Source organism: Acanthopagrus latus, chromosome 5, assembly GCF_904848185.1.
Source record: "Acanthopagrus latus isolate v.2019 chromosome 5, fAcaLat1.1, whole genome shotgun sequence".
NCBI classification, from domain to species: Eukaryota; Metazoa; Chordata; class Actinopteri; order Spariformes; family Sparidae; genus Acanthopagrus; species Acanthopagrus latus.
Window position 1 is genome coordinate 29,276,156 of NC_051043.1, and position 15,866 is coordinate 29,292,021.

General features: G+C 43.8%; 1 protein-coding gene across 1 annotated transcript; it reads left to right on the forward strand.

Moving 5' to 3' along the window:
* The first annotated feature begins 47 nt into the window (after nt 1-47).
* On the forward strand, nt 48-15,366 carry adam28 (ADAM metallopeptidase domain 28). The gene is made up of 22 exons (XM_037097100.1): nt 48-282; nt 3,437-3,525; nt 3,609-3,685; nt 4,107-4,185; nt 4,316-4,392; nt 5,046-5,232; nt 5,321-5,383; nt 5,657-5,728; nt 5,856-6,025; nt 7,196-7,277; nt 8,381-8,514; nt 9,514-9,691; nt 10,633-10,722; nt 11,510-11,705; nt 11,799-11,904; nt 12,003-12,159; nt 12,562-12,642; nt 13,184-13,277; nt 13,371-13,473; nt 13,552-13,645; nt 13,736-13,831; nt 14,004-15,366. Exons 1-22 carry the CDS (start codon nt 225-227, stop codon nt 14,034-14,036), a joined length of 2,316 nt encoding a protein of 771 aa, XP_036952995.1. The 5' UTR covers nt 48-224; the 3' UTR covers nt 14,037-15,366.
* Nucleotides 15,367-15,866: the final 500 nt, after the last annotated feature.

Genomic DNA, 15,866 nt, shown 5'->3' on the forward strand with positions numbered 1-15,866 from the left:
TGGTTTTCATCCTGCATTCCTAAAGAGACGCAGGGGCGTGCTCGGGCCGGTCGCGAGCGTGCTTCGAACTCTGCTGTCAATGAGGAAGTAGCTGTGACAGAGTCCAGGGGGGCCGGCGGAGGCGTGGCCTTCGCTAAAGCAGCAACACGGCGTGCAGGTAGACAGCATAAAGCCTGATCAGAGCACCGATCTGCTCTGTTACAGGGACTGTCTGCACCCGGACAATGACGCCAACACTCCTATTGTGGGTCCTCATCCTAAATGCCTCGCTCAAGCCCTCAGGTAAGTCGCTGGATACTGTTACCCTCCATTCAGCATGCTGGCTAATTAATAACTAAAGCCTAGCACAGCACTTTAAACTTGTGGGTTTACTGCTTCTGGGCATGAGGGTTTTAAAAAAGAAGGTGCTTTAAAAACACCTGAGCAGGTACGATAGAATAAATGTGGGTGTTCTCTAAAGACTTTAAACACCGTACTCGTGTTACTTCCACCAGTTTTAGGTCACTGAATGATATTTGTCTTCTCTTGAACTTGTGGTTGACCTGCTGACTGAGTGGACCATATCTCCATCAGCGATAATGAAACATGCTGTGACGAAATGTCCACTTAACCTGCATATTCGCTTGTGCAACATATGATTAGAGAGGATGGACCGCAACTCTTTATCCTCCCTGGTGTAACATCCTGCGGAGGAATGACAAAACTGCTGCGTCGTTACACTGCGAGTACGCTTGTTACTGTCTAATAACACTTCATAAGACGAACAAACACGGTGGGATAGAGTGCGGATGTTGTGACATGGCCGGGCGCCGTCACCACCCTCTGAGGTACCACTGCGTACCTGGCCGACAGGTGACCATGACTCAGAGAGGCTGAGTCATTTCCTTCACAAGCTGACTTCGCTGAGTGGGAACTGCCGTCTTGTGTTAACAGTTACTTTGCGTTTGTCAGACGACAGTGAGACATCCTTAAATTCAGAGAGTACATGTACTAATGTCAAAATGAGGAAGTGGTGAAATCTTTGAACCTACAGAAAGAGACTCTGAACAAAACTGTTTCAGATGGATCAACAGAGAAGTGAAGCGGTGATGTGTTTTCGTAGGCTAACCCTGAAATTAGCATCGGTCCGACTCCTTGTAAATGCAAATGACTTTTCTTATCAACGGAAATAATCTCAGTGACAAGTTTGTTATTCTCACCGGTTTTGTTTATCAAGATAATCATCACAGTTGAGCTCCTCTCATGTAAATTAACTGTGTAGCAGGAAGAAGCTAATGCTAGGCTACAAACAGACGACATCACGGTCACATGACTTCAACATCTCCACCACTAAGAGTCGTATTACACAATTTACTATCCAGGTTTTCTGTAAACTGATCAATGTACAAGTTGTAAAGTCAGAGTTAGAACAGTGTGGAACTGAAGTGGCCTGTAAAGACGGACTAGTGAGCAGTTGAGTCTCCGTTTAATGTCCCCGACAACCTATATTATATACTGAACTACTTATATTTAAACTGTGGGATATTTAATCAAGTATTTTATGTTGGAGAACAAAAGGTGTAAATGTGTTCAGCCTGTTTTGTCCACAGACAAACACACATTCAACAAAAACTCACAGACTTTGAGACGAGGGAACCGGATGTGCATAAATGTGAACTGATCGCTGGGTTTTCGGACCACAAACTTTGCATTTTCCATATTAGTGAGAGTTTAACGACAAAATCTAAATATTAAAAATAGAAATTCCATGTTGTAAATCCACAAGAATGTTTATAAACAATGCAGCAGAGTTCAACGCCGTCAAAGGAAACAAAAAAAGGTCAAAGAAGCTCGTCTCTCCCACAAAAAACCCTGCTCCTGAAACGCCTCGTCAGCTGTCCCGCCTTTAAATCTGTGACTTTGTGACATCATACTACGTCACTGTTTGGCAGTGGTGGGTCGGGCATGTGTGAGCCGACCAATCAGAGGAGACTGGGTCTTTAAAGGGACAGTATGAGGAAACTGAGGAGACGTTTTTTCACAAAACAAAATAAAAAAATGTGTAAAGAAATCGTGTTATCTACTGACAGTGACAGATGATGTTGTATTTAAAGTGTTTGACTTTTGAGTCATAACGGGAACACGCCGAGGAGCTGGTTGAACTTTTTCTGCCTCGATGAGTGGGTGAAGATGTTTCCAACAGCCTCCACCAACAAGTTACAGTCTGTCTAAAGTCTAAAGCCTGTCAGACCAAACCCAGGGAAACAAACTTGAAAATTACTCACACTGACCGAGAGCACAATGGGATGAACGGTGACTCAGACAAATATGAATATAAAAGCGCAGATCCCGCCGTGTCTGGCCTTCAGTCAGAGAACGACGACCACAGAGGATTTAGCTGGAAGGTTCATAGACAGTTGAGGACTTTCATCCTCAGAGGAAATTAAACCCTCGTCGGGTCGTCGCCCAAATCAAAACAGTGTTTTAGTTAACGAGCGTGACACAAAGACGAACTTTCTGCTGCTCACAAAGCCGCCTGTGTTCCTGCTGATAAGGTTATCGCAGGGTCCGTTCACTGATAGCTAGTTGCCATGACAGAACTCCAGGTGCTGAGTCGATACTCTAAAACACTTCATATTAATGTGTCACGGGTCAGTACACAGAACCAAACTGGAAAATCCCACAATAACTGTACAGGATGCAGCCAGAGGAGTTAAACACTAACCTGCTGCGAGCGAGTTAATCTGCAACTCATTTTCATCTGAAGGATCTTTTTGTTAGTTTTATATGAATTAAAAAAAAGAAATTTGTCAACTGTAAATCCTCGTGAGTTTGCAGATATCTGCCACTAACTGCACGGCTAACTGAGCTACACAGCTAACAGCAGCTAGTCTCCGCAGCCAGATGTAGCACCGGCTAAAAACCAAAGCGAGCTGAAGTCGCTACAGTATTTTATCGTCGCTCGTCTCCAGCCGACACCCATCGCTGGAAATAAAACGCCTCTCGGTCTGTTCCTCGGGTTTCGGTGTGGTTAACTGGTCTGACATCATTAAAGATCCACCGACTCGCCACTCACACACCCTGTTACAGATCTACTGGCCTCATTAACGATGCTCGTTACAGCCCTTTTGCTCGTTATGTCAGTGGGCTAATTGGCTCGTTCATTAGTTCCGTCTGTCGCTAAGCAGCCCTGAACCCTGAACGGTCGTGGGTCAAACATTACTCCCTCGGTTTTCCCGTGAGTTCAATTTGATTTGTTTTCTTGAGATCAACACTTATTGGTGATGATTTCACTCATGGCAGATTGAACCCAAGGTCTCAGAGAATCAAACCGACAACCTGCTGAACTACCAGTGTGAGCGCCTGGTTCCTCCACACTTTATTTTATTTCCTTGCCTTCCCTACAACATTTAGCTTCTCATCACAAAGTCATACGATGCACGTTGTGTCTCCACAGAGAGCCACGGCCGCGACTTCGAAGAGGTGAAAGACTACGAGGTGGTTCGACCTGTCAGACTTCACACCGTCAGAAAAAGACACACCGAGGTAAAATTTTTCCTGCTGTTTTTTTTTTACGTTGTGACAATTAAACACCAAAACCACAATTTTCACAACTTGGTTTCTCGCAGGATGTCCGGCCGCAGACTGTTAAGTATGCCATGACACTGGGAGGACGAGACATTGAAATGCAACTGGAAAAGAATAAGTGAGTTATTACTTCCATGAAGTCGTTTCCTTGTGAACGATAATGAATGCACGCTGGTTATAGAGCCAACTTTCAAGGTCTTTTCTAAAATATTGATCTCTCGCTGAGTCCGCATTAGAGGCATGAATAGATCCAGTGTTGCTGGTTTATTGTATTTTGATGCCGGAGATGAAGTAGATGTTTTCACAAAGATCAAACTTCCTGGTTTTACTTCTTTGTTTTGTGTGGTTGGAATGTTTGATCGACGCAGATTTCCCGTTATTATACATTTACTTCATTAATATCAACGCGAGCGTTTGTTGTGTTTTCCCCACGTCCCAAAAATAAGCCCAGTGACTCACCGCCTGTAGAAAATGTGTTACAGTAGAAATGTGACGTCACACAGGATGAAATAACGGTGATTTTATTTTCTCATCACCAGTGAATTACTCACCAGCGACTACACTGAGACTTCCTACCGAGAAGACGGGACGCGAGTCACCACGGCTCCAAATGACATAGTGAGTATTTAGATTCGTCTGCAGGTTTCAGTTCCCCGAATATTATGCAGCTATTTTCAGTTTGAATACAAGTCGGACTCATTTCACATTTCATTCTCCGACTCAGTCATCGTGTTCATGTCGTCCTCAGGATCACTGCTACTATCACGGGAGGATCGTGAATGACAGCAGATCGGCTGTTAGCATCAGCACTTGTGACGGACTCAGGTGAGCTCCAGAACAATCCTCTCCGTGACCCAATTTTTCATTGACATGTCCCGAAATCAATCCAAAAACTGAGGAACGAGCTAACAGAGTCCACTGTTAATGTTGCTCTGGTGAAGCTGGTGAACAGAAGCACATCGACTTGTGTTTCTGTCATCCTGGTATTTGTGATTCATCCTCCTTTTGGCTCCGTTTTGGTCTCCACCAGCTCCCGAGATAAACGTCTGGTGTGTTCACCAGCTAATCACGAATGAATCAAGTTTGATTACAGACCAAATCATACTAAGAGATCTAAAGTTAGCTTGCTGTTCAAGCTTATAATTCATATCAAGATGTATCGTGCTACTGTCACACCTCAGATCACGGACAAATGTAAAGATCAGGAGAAGAAACCTTCGTCTTCCAAGTTGAAGTGCAATTTTAAAAAAAAGTCTCCGCTGTCTGAAAAAATAAAGGAACTCCAGGATCATCCTGGCAAAACTTTATTTTTTCCCACTAGATCTGAAGTCAGACACAGGAGAGAAACTACTTTAGATCAGACTTAAAAGAAGAAGAGCATCATTTGGCCTTCAGGGCTTCCGTACTGAGGTGTGACTCCGTGTATTTAATCCTGCCTGGAAGCACTAAAGAGACTAACGGGCTTGATGGCGGTTCAGGGGATACTTCAGAACGTCGGCACAGAGGTACCTGATCGAGCCGCTGTCCGGAGGCGATGAGGGCGATCACGCCGTGACGACTGTCAGTGACACGAACACCACGACGCCCGCCGTGTGTGGCGTCACCAACACCAGCTGGAGCAACGAAATTGAACCGCCAACCGGCCGCAGCCGCTCCAGATCAGCGGTAAAGCTTTCATCACGCCCCGCACGTTGTTATGTTTCAAGGAACAAGTAATGTTGCTTAATCTGCTTTGTTCTGTTTCGTTCTCCAGGGAATCTCTATCGTCCAACAACAGAAGTACATCGAGCTCTTCCTGGTGGCTGATAACCGAGCGGTGAGACAAACTCAGGAGAGATTCCTGAATCTCTGAGGCATGAACAGACTTGTCCTGCTGTTTGTGTGTTACTCCCTGTTGAGACAGCAAGCAGAACACTTTCAGGGCTTTCTGACCCAGATTTGTTAACAATCACACACACACACACACACACACACACACACACACACACACACACAGGACAGATGTTTTAGAAAATCATGTGGGAAATTTTTCAGTTAATCATCTGCTGAGAAATAGGATGCGCTCTGACATGATGTCATGTCGTTGCAGTACGTGAAGATGAAGCGAGATCAGACCGAGCTGAGAAAGAGGATGTTTGAAATCGTCAACTTTGTCAACCTGGTGAGTCAAACCACACAAAAAAAAAAAACTGACACAAACCACCAGCTGGTTGTGACAATATTCAGTTATTCTGGTGGTGTCATCACTGGAGTTATTAGCCTAAATGACACGGTTTGTTTTCCCGCAGGCGTACAAACCCCTGAGGACCTTCGTCGCTCTGGTGGGTTTGGAGATCTGGTCCAGCGCCGACCAGATCACCGTGACGCCGCCGGCTGGAGCGAACCTGGACGCGTTCATGAAGTGGAGAAACTCGGTGCTGGTGAAGAGGACAAAGCACGACAACGCGCATCTCATCAGGTACGAACAGCGTTCAACCGTCGACTCATCGACAAATAGCACGACTTTACAGAGACGGTCCTTAATCAGGTGATGCTGTCGTGGTCACGCAACACTAAACAGATACTTCTGTATCTGCTGCCAGACGTTAACGACAACAACAGTCGCAGTTTTGATAAATTACTTGGTTAGATTGATAAAAACACATTACTCAAGTGAGATGTGTCAGTTCACAAGTTAAAGCAAGTCACCATCGACTTTTAGATGTACGTGTACGCCTTCCCCCGGACCAAAGTCGAAGAAAAGAGAAAGTTTGTTCTCCACCTCGTTTAGAAGGTGGCAGGGTCCGCCACATGTAAACAAAGTAAAACAGGATGACATTTTTTTTTCTGCCTAAACAAACTAAATAAACAAACGCTCCTCGTTTTCATGACCGAATACTGAACTGAATAATCAAACGGAACTGAAAGGACAACACAGTTTCATACTGGCGGACCCTGCCACCCTGTAGCCTCTAACAGTGATCTGGGACTTCATCGTCCTCTGAGAGCAGTTTGTTTATTTACACGTGGAAAACAGTTTTATCACCTCAGTAATATTATTAATAATTAATAAGTTAAACTGGGTTCAGGCTTTAGCATTAAAATCCAGCATTTAAAAGGGAAGTTGTGAGTTCTAAAAAAAAGCACAGTAAGTCGTGTTTCACAAGTTCAGGTCGTGAACTAAAAACAGCCGCTGAAGATTTTTTTTCCACATCACAGAAGAGCTGTGGCCACAGACAAACGTTTGTTTGTGTTTCAAACTGAAACGTGTTTGACGTACAGTCGAGGAACAGTCCCGCTCCCAGAGTTCCCTTCCAGGAAACGAAGCGGTCAACCTGGATCAAACCTGGTATTGAATGTCAGTTCCAGGTGGGATGAAACGGCCCGGGGACACGAGCCCGTATCAAGTTCTGTTTGAACGTCACGTTTGATTTTCCGGAGGTGCCAGTTTTATTCAAATTATTAAAACAAAATGTGATGTCAAGGAAACTATATCTCCCCGAAAACCAGCAGCTTCATAACATATCTGTATCAGAACCAGAATCAAAATGGGCCTTTGGGAAACTTTCTGTGATTTGAGACTGAAAGTCGTGAAACGGCTGTTTGTCAGAACTTGTGTTTCTCATGTTGGACGTTCTTTGTTTTTCAGCGGTATCGACTTCGAAGGCGCGACTGTCGGACTGGCGTTCATCGGGACTCTGTGCTCGGGTCACTCTGTCGGAGTCGTACAGGTGAGGATGCGCTGCGGCGGTACCGGCTGTAAAACTCTCACAAACCAGTCAAACCAGTTAACAGGGAACCACAAATACTTGGACACAATAGAAAAGCCTCTTCAGGGGACAACAATCAAACTGAAATCTGCTTTGTCATCCTCTCAAGTTCTCAATGAAATAAAACGGGAGAGCTGAAGGTGTGTAGAGGGGGCTCGGGTTTCAGGAGGTCCAGTTACGATGAGTAAACCCGCAGGTGTTACTAATAAACCCGGCGCCGAGTCAGGTCGGCTCGTTGAACACACACAACTAGAAAGATCAGGAGGAGCAGCAGAGTTTCTGTCTGACAGTCCGTTGGGACGAGATCTGGACAGAACCAGAACCACCTCTCTTAAGCCTTCTCAAACAGGGGCGTGGTCACACCCTGATTGGCTGAGAGGGAAACGCCCCAAGCTGCTTCCACTCGTCAATCAGGAGTCACAGCTGATCTGGATCCACTGCGATCAATACAGAAAACAGCTACAATTAAAAAGTATAGAAACATCTCGCTGACTTCACACCAGCTTCTCACCAGCAGTCAGTGTTTGTGTCACTTCCTGCTTCTGATGATGTGTTTAAGGATCAGAAAGCAATCAATAATCTGTTCTTCAGAATGTCATCAAACGAGTTCCCTTCACACACAACTCTTTGTTGTCGTATCTCTTAAAGGGGAAGTGCAACTTTTTATATTCCGCTGCTTTTTTTTTTTTTTTTTTGCCGTTTTTGCCGTTTGCGGTTCTCGTCTAGACTGTGCCGTGAGGATAAGAGGAACTTTCTGACTAAAAACTAAAAAAAAAAACTTAAAAAGTTACAGTCAGAGAACAGGAAACAGGAAACAGGAGAGAACAGACAACATGTTGGGTTTAAAGCTGCAGATTTTACAGGATCTACTGGCAGATAATTTCCTTCATAATCATGTTTTTTCTTGGTGACTAATCACCTGAAACTGAGGATCGTTGTGTTTCTGTTACTCTGCAATCTGATCCCTCACGACTGCTGCTGGAGATGTGACACACCTGACCTTTAAACAAACTGTATTTAAAGAGATCCTGCTCATCTAACTGGGTCGGTTGTGACTTTCTCAGGATCACAACGACCGGGCCATCGCAGTGGGCGCCACGCTGGCTCACGAGATGGGCCACAACCTCGGCATGGACCACGACGACTCGAGTCGCTGCGCTTGTTCTGGAGACAGCTGCATCATGGCCGCAGCGCTCAGGTGAGAACAGAGGCGGAGCTAAAGGGGAGGTGAGGCGGAGTCTGCCGGGGAGAGACACACAGGCCGCGCCTTAGTTACACGAGTCAGACGAGGCAAGAAAAACCTCCAGACGGAGACGATCAAACCATTTCTGAGTAAAAGGAAAAAATGTTTCTCACCTTTTGTAAAGATTTAAACTCTACGATGTACTTTAAGCTAAATATTTTTTCTAAATGTTTCACATTTATGATTAAATTCCGATGAATATAAGACAAAAATCAAACACCAGATACACCTTTAACCAAATATCCCCCAAAAGATTTAGATTTATATGTTTTTGGGGGGTGATTTTTTAAAAGATTCTCCAATTTAAACCATTTTTTCCCCCAATTTTAAATTCTATAAAGTACAAAACAAAGAATTGCCAATTTTTCTCATGTTTATTTATGATATATTTGGTTAAAGGTATTTATTACGATGTTCGTCTGGAGCTGATGTTGACGACTTTTACGGTATGTTGATCAGAAATGTGCAAAAAAACCCAAAACATATTAACTGCATTTCGTGCAGTTAACCTCTGTCACCGTCTCCAGGTTTTTCTTGATTGATCATCTGATCACTCACATGCGTAACTGCGAATCTTCATCGTTTTGATTTTGATTTTAAAAAACTACACGTGGAGGCAGAGTGTGACACTTATTCCATGTTTCAGTCAGCACCTTGTGATGAGATTATATCCAGTCTTTAATATAAATGCTGGACTGATATTGGATTGCTGGTACGTGGAGACACTTCGTTCATTTTAAGAGTTTAATCTCAGACGGAAAATTCATCCTAAAAGAGGAACTCGCGACCAGTTTCACCTCCCACTCGAGCCTCAGTGAGGGAAGTGAGTCTGAAAAACACATGGATCTGTCTCGAGTCATGAATGTCCCTCACACAGGTGTCAGTACAGCAGAACCTGGACTCGTAAAGAATGTGACCGTGGCGTTAACACTGACATCGTGTTTGTGTCCTCAGCTGGAACGTCCCTCGAACCTTCAGCAGCTGCAGCGCCACCAACTACGAGAAGTACCTGACGGGCCGCAACCCGAGCTGCCTGCTGGACAAACCGGACTTCAGAGGCCTGGTGGCACCTTCAGTCTGTGGAAACGGGTTCCTGGAGAAAGGAGAGCAGTGTGACTGCGGCTCTGTGGAGGTGAAACAAACACACAGTTTGAGATTGTATCCGTGTGTGTTCATGTCTTTTTACCTCGAGGCTTCTGATTCCTGAGTCGGACTCAACTCCTCGTTCTGTTTGTCTCATCTTGTCTCGCCTCGTTTGTTTCATGTTGATCAGCTGTTTGACAGGCAGCAACATATTTATTTCCATCCTCGGGAGTAAATAGAAGATGATTGAATGAGTCACGAGGAGTTTTTACTCCTCATGAAACGGCTTCTGAGCAGACAGACTGGCTTCTTCTGTGGAGGATATTAATCCTGCGAAATCACTGAGAATGTACGGAAGCCCTGAGGGACAAACCTGGTGCTCCGTTATCTAAATCTGATCTAAATTATTTATTCCAGCTGTGAAAAACATTTCAGGAGAAAAAGAAATCTATGTCTTCATATATTGTTTTGATTTTTTAATGAATGAAAAAATTTAAAATACATTTTTAGTGATAAAAAATAAGAAATAAAATCTGTTTTTTTCGTTTTAATTTTTTTCCTGAGGACATTTTTTTATGTCGGTGTGTGAGACGTGTCACTGGGTCAGATTCCCTACAGACGTATTTCCATTAAATTCCCGTTTCCATCTGTGGAAACATGAAAAATAATAAGTAATGTGTGAAACTGAGCTGTATAAAAAAACTTGCTGGTGAAGATTTAAACCCCTTTAATAGTCGGTATCTTATTAAATATCAAAACTGTTGTAAAAACAGGACAGATTAAATGATATTGTGCAATAACACTTCAAACAGTGTCCTGAAACTCTTCGAATTTCTTAATGAAACTTCAAGTCTCCACGTGTTCATCAGAGTAAACAATGACAGAGTCAAAGGTTGTTCTCGTATCTAAACCAAACAAAACTGAGGTGTGTAGAGTTACTGACAGGCTGTTTATGGATTATGAGTCTAACGATCTGTGACGTGGTTGCAGACGTGCACCAACCCGTGCTGCAACGCCACCACCTGCACGCTGACGGCCGGAGCGGAGTGCGGCGAGGGCGACTGCTGCGACAACTGTAAGGTGAGTGAAGACGAGGGAACAAACGCTGCTGCTGCTGTCTGACGTCCCTCCACGACTGATCTGATCTGCTGCTGTCCTCTAGTGGACGACTGAGGTATCACAAGTATTTGTTCACCTGCTGCAGGAGGAAAGTTGAAGCATTATTTTAGGACATCACAACTAGTCAGATGGTTTCCACATCACCAAACCAAACTAAGTACATTAACTTCTTAATATTCATCTGTGAGATTATTTGAATTTGTTGACAAAATCGGGAGAACAGTATCCAAAACATTGTTATAAAAACTGATCCTTGATTGTAAGTGTGAGGGAGTGTTTGTCCCAAAAATACAAACTCAGAAAGATTTATCTTATCCATAACTTTACAAACAAGCAGAACGTAGACATGTGGCAGGGTCCGCCACATATAAACAAAGTAAAACAGAATGAAACTGTGTCGTTTATTCGGCTTATTCAGTCTTGAACAAAAAGAGAGTTTGATTGTTTAGTTTGTTTAGGCATCTTTCTTTTTCTGAGTTCTTCCCCCCAAAAAACTACATAATGCTCCTTTAAAAGGTTTGTAATGTGTTGGTGTTGGGTTTAAAACTTGTCTCTGCTGCCTCCCGGTGGGCAGAAAGTGTAATTCCTCCTTCAAAGTGTAAAAAAACTGAATCATAATTTTGTAGTTTACTGTTAAGATCCGTTAAAGAGAAGTTTATGTAATTTACTGATTACTGACAACTTCAAGGTTTCCTGGAAATTAGCAGCTATGTATTATCGTTACTGAACGTGCTGTGACTCCACGCAGATTTCACCTCGGTCCAAGGAGTGCCGCAGTGCGCATGATGAGTGCGATCTGGCCGAGTACTGCGACGGGACGAGCACCGAGTGCCCCGAGGACGTCTTCGCCATGAACGGCCTCCAGTGTGACGGCGGCCAAGGATACTGCCACAACGGCCAGTGTCCGCAGAGACCCAACCAGTGTGTGAAGATGTACGGACCAGGTGTGTGTGTGTGTGTGTGTGTTGTGTCTCTTTACACGACTCTGCTTTGTTGAAGCCGTTGTAATAAAAGATGTGACCGTCTGCTGTCGTCAGGCGCTACAGAGGCCCGTCAGTACTGCTATGAGCAGAACACCAGAGGAACCTACTTCGCCTTCTGCAAACGTCCCTCCGACAACATCTGGATCCCCTGCCAGGGCCCGTGAGTCTCTGCCAGCCGTGTTACAATCTGCAGTCGTCCGGAGTCATCAGAGGGAAAATCTTCGTCGGAATAAAAGTTTTTCTCTCGTTCTTTTGCAGAGACATTTACTGCGGGAAGCTGTTCTGCCACAACGGGAACGAGAACCCGAACTACGGCCGCATGGTCCGGTTCAGTGACTGCAAGGCGTCGTTCTATGACGACTACACCAAAGACTACGGCCAGGTGGACACCGGCACCAAATGTGGAGATGGAAAGGTAGAGCTCGTTCTGTAAACGGGTTCTCATGTGGAACCAAGTGGTTTTGTGGTTTCTCTCCTTTTTTCTACAAACTTTTTAAGGAAAATCTGTTGTTTTTGTGTCTGAGAGAAGTTTTCTTTTCTCTTTAGGAATGTTTTCCCCTCAGTGCATTTAAGAGAGTTCAATTAAGTCATTTCTATCTTATATGTGATAGTTATATTTAATTATTGCACTTTAAATGGAAGAAAAACCTGGTTCTGAACTCAGAATACAGCATTTTCTTACAATACGTGAATTAAGTAACTGATTAAAAGACAAATATTGCTAAATTGACAGTTATTGTTCAACTAACCTGTTGTTTTATTGCAATATATGAAGAAAATTAGTCTTAGGTATCATTTTCCTTTCTTTTTTCTGCAGGTGTGCAGCCAGAACGAGTGTGTGGATCTGGCGACAGCCTACAGAAATATAAACTGTTCGGCAAAATGCTCCGGCCACGGTGTAAGTACCAGCCAGCAGCACTCAGTTCAGTTTAGCCAATATTTGTTTTATCTAAAAGAAGGAACTTTAAACCGGTCAGGAATTTATCTGACCGTCAGTGAGAGGATATTAAAGTTATTAACAACAAATAGATGCAACACTTCATCCTGCATCCTGCTCGTACCACTTCTGTCCACAGGAGGCGCCAAAGTTAACACAACCTAAAGTTCCCCGTCGCTGCTTTAATGTCACAAAATAATAATCAGGAAAAGATGCAAACATTGAACCTTAAAGAGAACAAACTAATTCTGCATGCTGATAAGTGTGATTGCTCTAACTTGACGAGGATTACTGTATTAGTTTGCCCCTCCAGATAAAAAAATAAGTGTTAAAGTTCTCGACCGGACGACTAAATATCCGGCAGGCTGGGTGTTACGAGGTGTCACTCTGGATACGATTACTTCAGGGTCATCTGTCCTGGATCGTTTCGCAGAGAAGCTCATGTGTTTTTAACGATCTGACAAAAACAGCTGACGACATGTTTGGATGATTTCCTGTTCAGGTGTGCAACCACAGGAGCGAGTGTCAGTGTGAGCCCGGCTGGATGCCTCCGAACTGCGACTCCAAGGATCCAGTGTTCAGTTCCGTGTCTACAGGTGAGAGCGGCTGTTCATTAACGCGATAACACAATACTGAATTTGTAATCGCTGCTGCATCTAAGCAAATTGATGTCTGCTCTGTCTCTACAGGAGTGGCCGTCGCCATCGCCATCGTCACACTTGTGGTTCTGGGCGCCATCGCTGCTGCGGTCGGGTTCGTCTGGAAGAAACGACAAGGTCCTGTGTTGCCCAGGTGAGTCTTCTACAGCTTGTTCCAGGTCTTGAGGTAAAGTGTTCGAGCCAGCTGATTAAGTTTCTGTTTATCTAACAGCACACGCACCCAGATGAAGTGGTCAGCGGCGAGTCGTCCGCCTCAGAGCCTGAACAAAGCGCCGCCGCCCGGTCAGCCCACACCGGTGCCCACGGTACTGAGCTGTTCCTCACTGTATCAACAAAGCCGTTGAGTTGAGAGTTATCGTTTATTCATTCAGTGGATTTTATCCAACACTTTTTAGGTTGTAAAGCCGAGGCCCAAAGGAGCTCCACCTCCACCTCCTCCAGCGGGGAACAGACCCAAACCTCCGAGCCAGAACTACATGGCTGCACGTCAGGTAACGCCGACCCACGTTCATATCAACAAACTGATGTGGTTTAATCAGAATCTCACACTTGAGAAAGTTTAACAACAACAGATCTTATATTTATGGTTTGTACACCTGAAGAAGTTGAGTTTAAAATGTCAAATTAATCCTTAAAATGAAATGTCTTTGTTTCGTCCTGCAGGCTCTGAGGCCCGTACCGCCACCGAAGGTCTGACGTGTGACGGTGCCACCGGATATCAAACCAGGAGACGCTTGCTTGTCCACATTTTCTCCATCGAGCGACTGCTGCTCATCCAGAGAAGCAGAGACTAGTAGTTTTATCTCTTGCGTCCTGTCGACACTGTTTCCTCTGCAGCTTCTCTTTCTGCGGCGCTGTCAGAAGCACACTGACACACGTACCGGTGATGTGCAGCGAGCAGGACGGACGAAGCCGACTTCTAAATTGTTACTTGCATGCCACGCACGGAGGACGTGTTTTTACAGGGGACGACCTTCTTGTTAATTACGGCACTTTGTTTTATACTGCAGGGTGAGCGGCCCTGATCGTGAGCCATATCGTTTTATACTTGTCGTGTTTCGTGACAGAATATTGCACAAGACAGGATTCACTTGTCAGGATTCAGGTGCTGCAAAAATACTTTGATTTGTTGTTTTTTATAACCCTCAACATCCTGAACCGCTTCGATAAACGCTGATGTGATGGATGTAAATACTAACTCAAACATTTCAGATTTAAAACAAGCACACAGGTTCTGTACGACGCTACATGTCGTGTGAAATGTTAGCAGGAAAGATTTTGAAATTATGAGCACTTTAAAGGGGCTCTGTGTTACGATATTTTATCATTTTACGTGTATTATTTAGTTGTTTTTATCAGCAATATGTGAGGACTGTAATGTGAAAAGTGAGATCTGACCCGATGTGACTTCAAGCGGCTCGTCTCAGAGCGACAGCGGCTAATGTTAGCTTAGAAAATGGCGTCCACGAACATGAACTAAAGACACAGAAGTCACACAGAGCCCCTTTAAAGTTACTTTACTTTAAGTTACTCCTGCTGAGCAGCTCATTAATGCTTCACTGCTGTTAGATTCACTGAAACATCAGTTAAGTTTACACACACGTGGACAAATACGCATCATGTCGTCTGCTGCATCACTTTGTCCTCTGCAGGACATTCACGATCACCACACTGCCTGATATTTAACTAAAAGAACTTGTACATTATTATTATTATTATCATTATTTTTTATGATTAATTTGGTTTGTATGTAAATAGTTTCTGCAACACACACGAGTCATTTCGCTGCTTTTTTCCGACTCAGGTCGAGAACACGTGAAATAAAAGAAATTTTAAAAAACCCCGTGTTCAGGTTTCACATTCAGCACCGAGCAACAAGATGGTTGTTTTTATTTAAATGTTGCATCAACTAGAAGAGCAGATTAAATGTTCGCACTTCACCATACGGATTACTGGGGCCGATATCCATCATTTTTTTGATCATGAGTGTGCAGCTTCCTCTCACATGATGTTCGGCCTGCAACACGATCTGACTGGAAACACTCAACAATGAAGTAACTAATAACGAAACCTTTAAAATAAATGTGGAGGAGAGGAAGCAGAAAGTAGCAGAACATGGAAATACTCAAGTAAAATATCTTAAAATTGTACTTTTGAGATTAAATATCAGTTTTCAGTTGACTGTATACGTCTTTCAGTTCAGCCAATATCTGAACATTAATACAATAATATCTTCCTGTGCAGGTGACAGTAATCTTTATGTTAGGTCTCAAACATCGACTTCTTTGACACACTGCCCTCGTGCAAGGCATTAACCTCAGACTCAGACCACTGAGCAGCTCCAAGCAAAGATCTCCAAAACAGGAAGCTTTGTGTAAATTAATGTGGTAAAAGTACAAATTAACTGTGCAAAACAGCAAAAAGTGTTAAAGCTGCACCAACAAACATTGTAATATTTTTCGTTATCCAGTAATTTTCCATCTGAAGTGCAGAAAAAGTGCTCCCCAAAATACAGAAAGCTGCATG

Bases quoted from the DNA above. Each gene is read 5' to 3' on its own strand.
- adam28 (XM_037097100.1), top strand. From the start codon at position 225: ATGACGCCAACACTCCTATTGTGGGTCCTCATCCTAAATGCCTCGCTC. The intron at 4,186-4,315 runs GTGAGTATTTAG...TGTCGTCCTCAG, and splicing joins CCACGGCTCCAAATGACATA to GATCACTGCTACTATCACGG. The intron at 13,278-13,370 runs GTGAGAGCGGCT...CTGTCTCTACAG, and splicing joins GTTCAGTTCCGTGTCTACAG to GAGTGGCCGTCGCCATCGCC.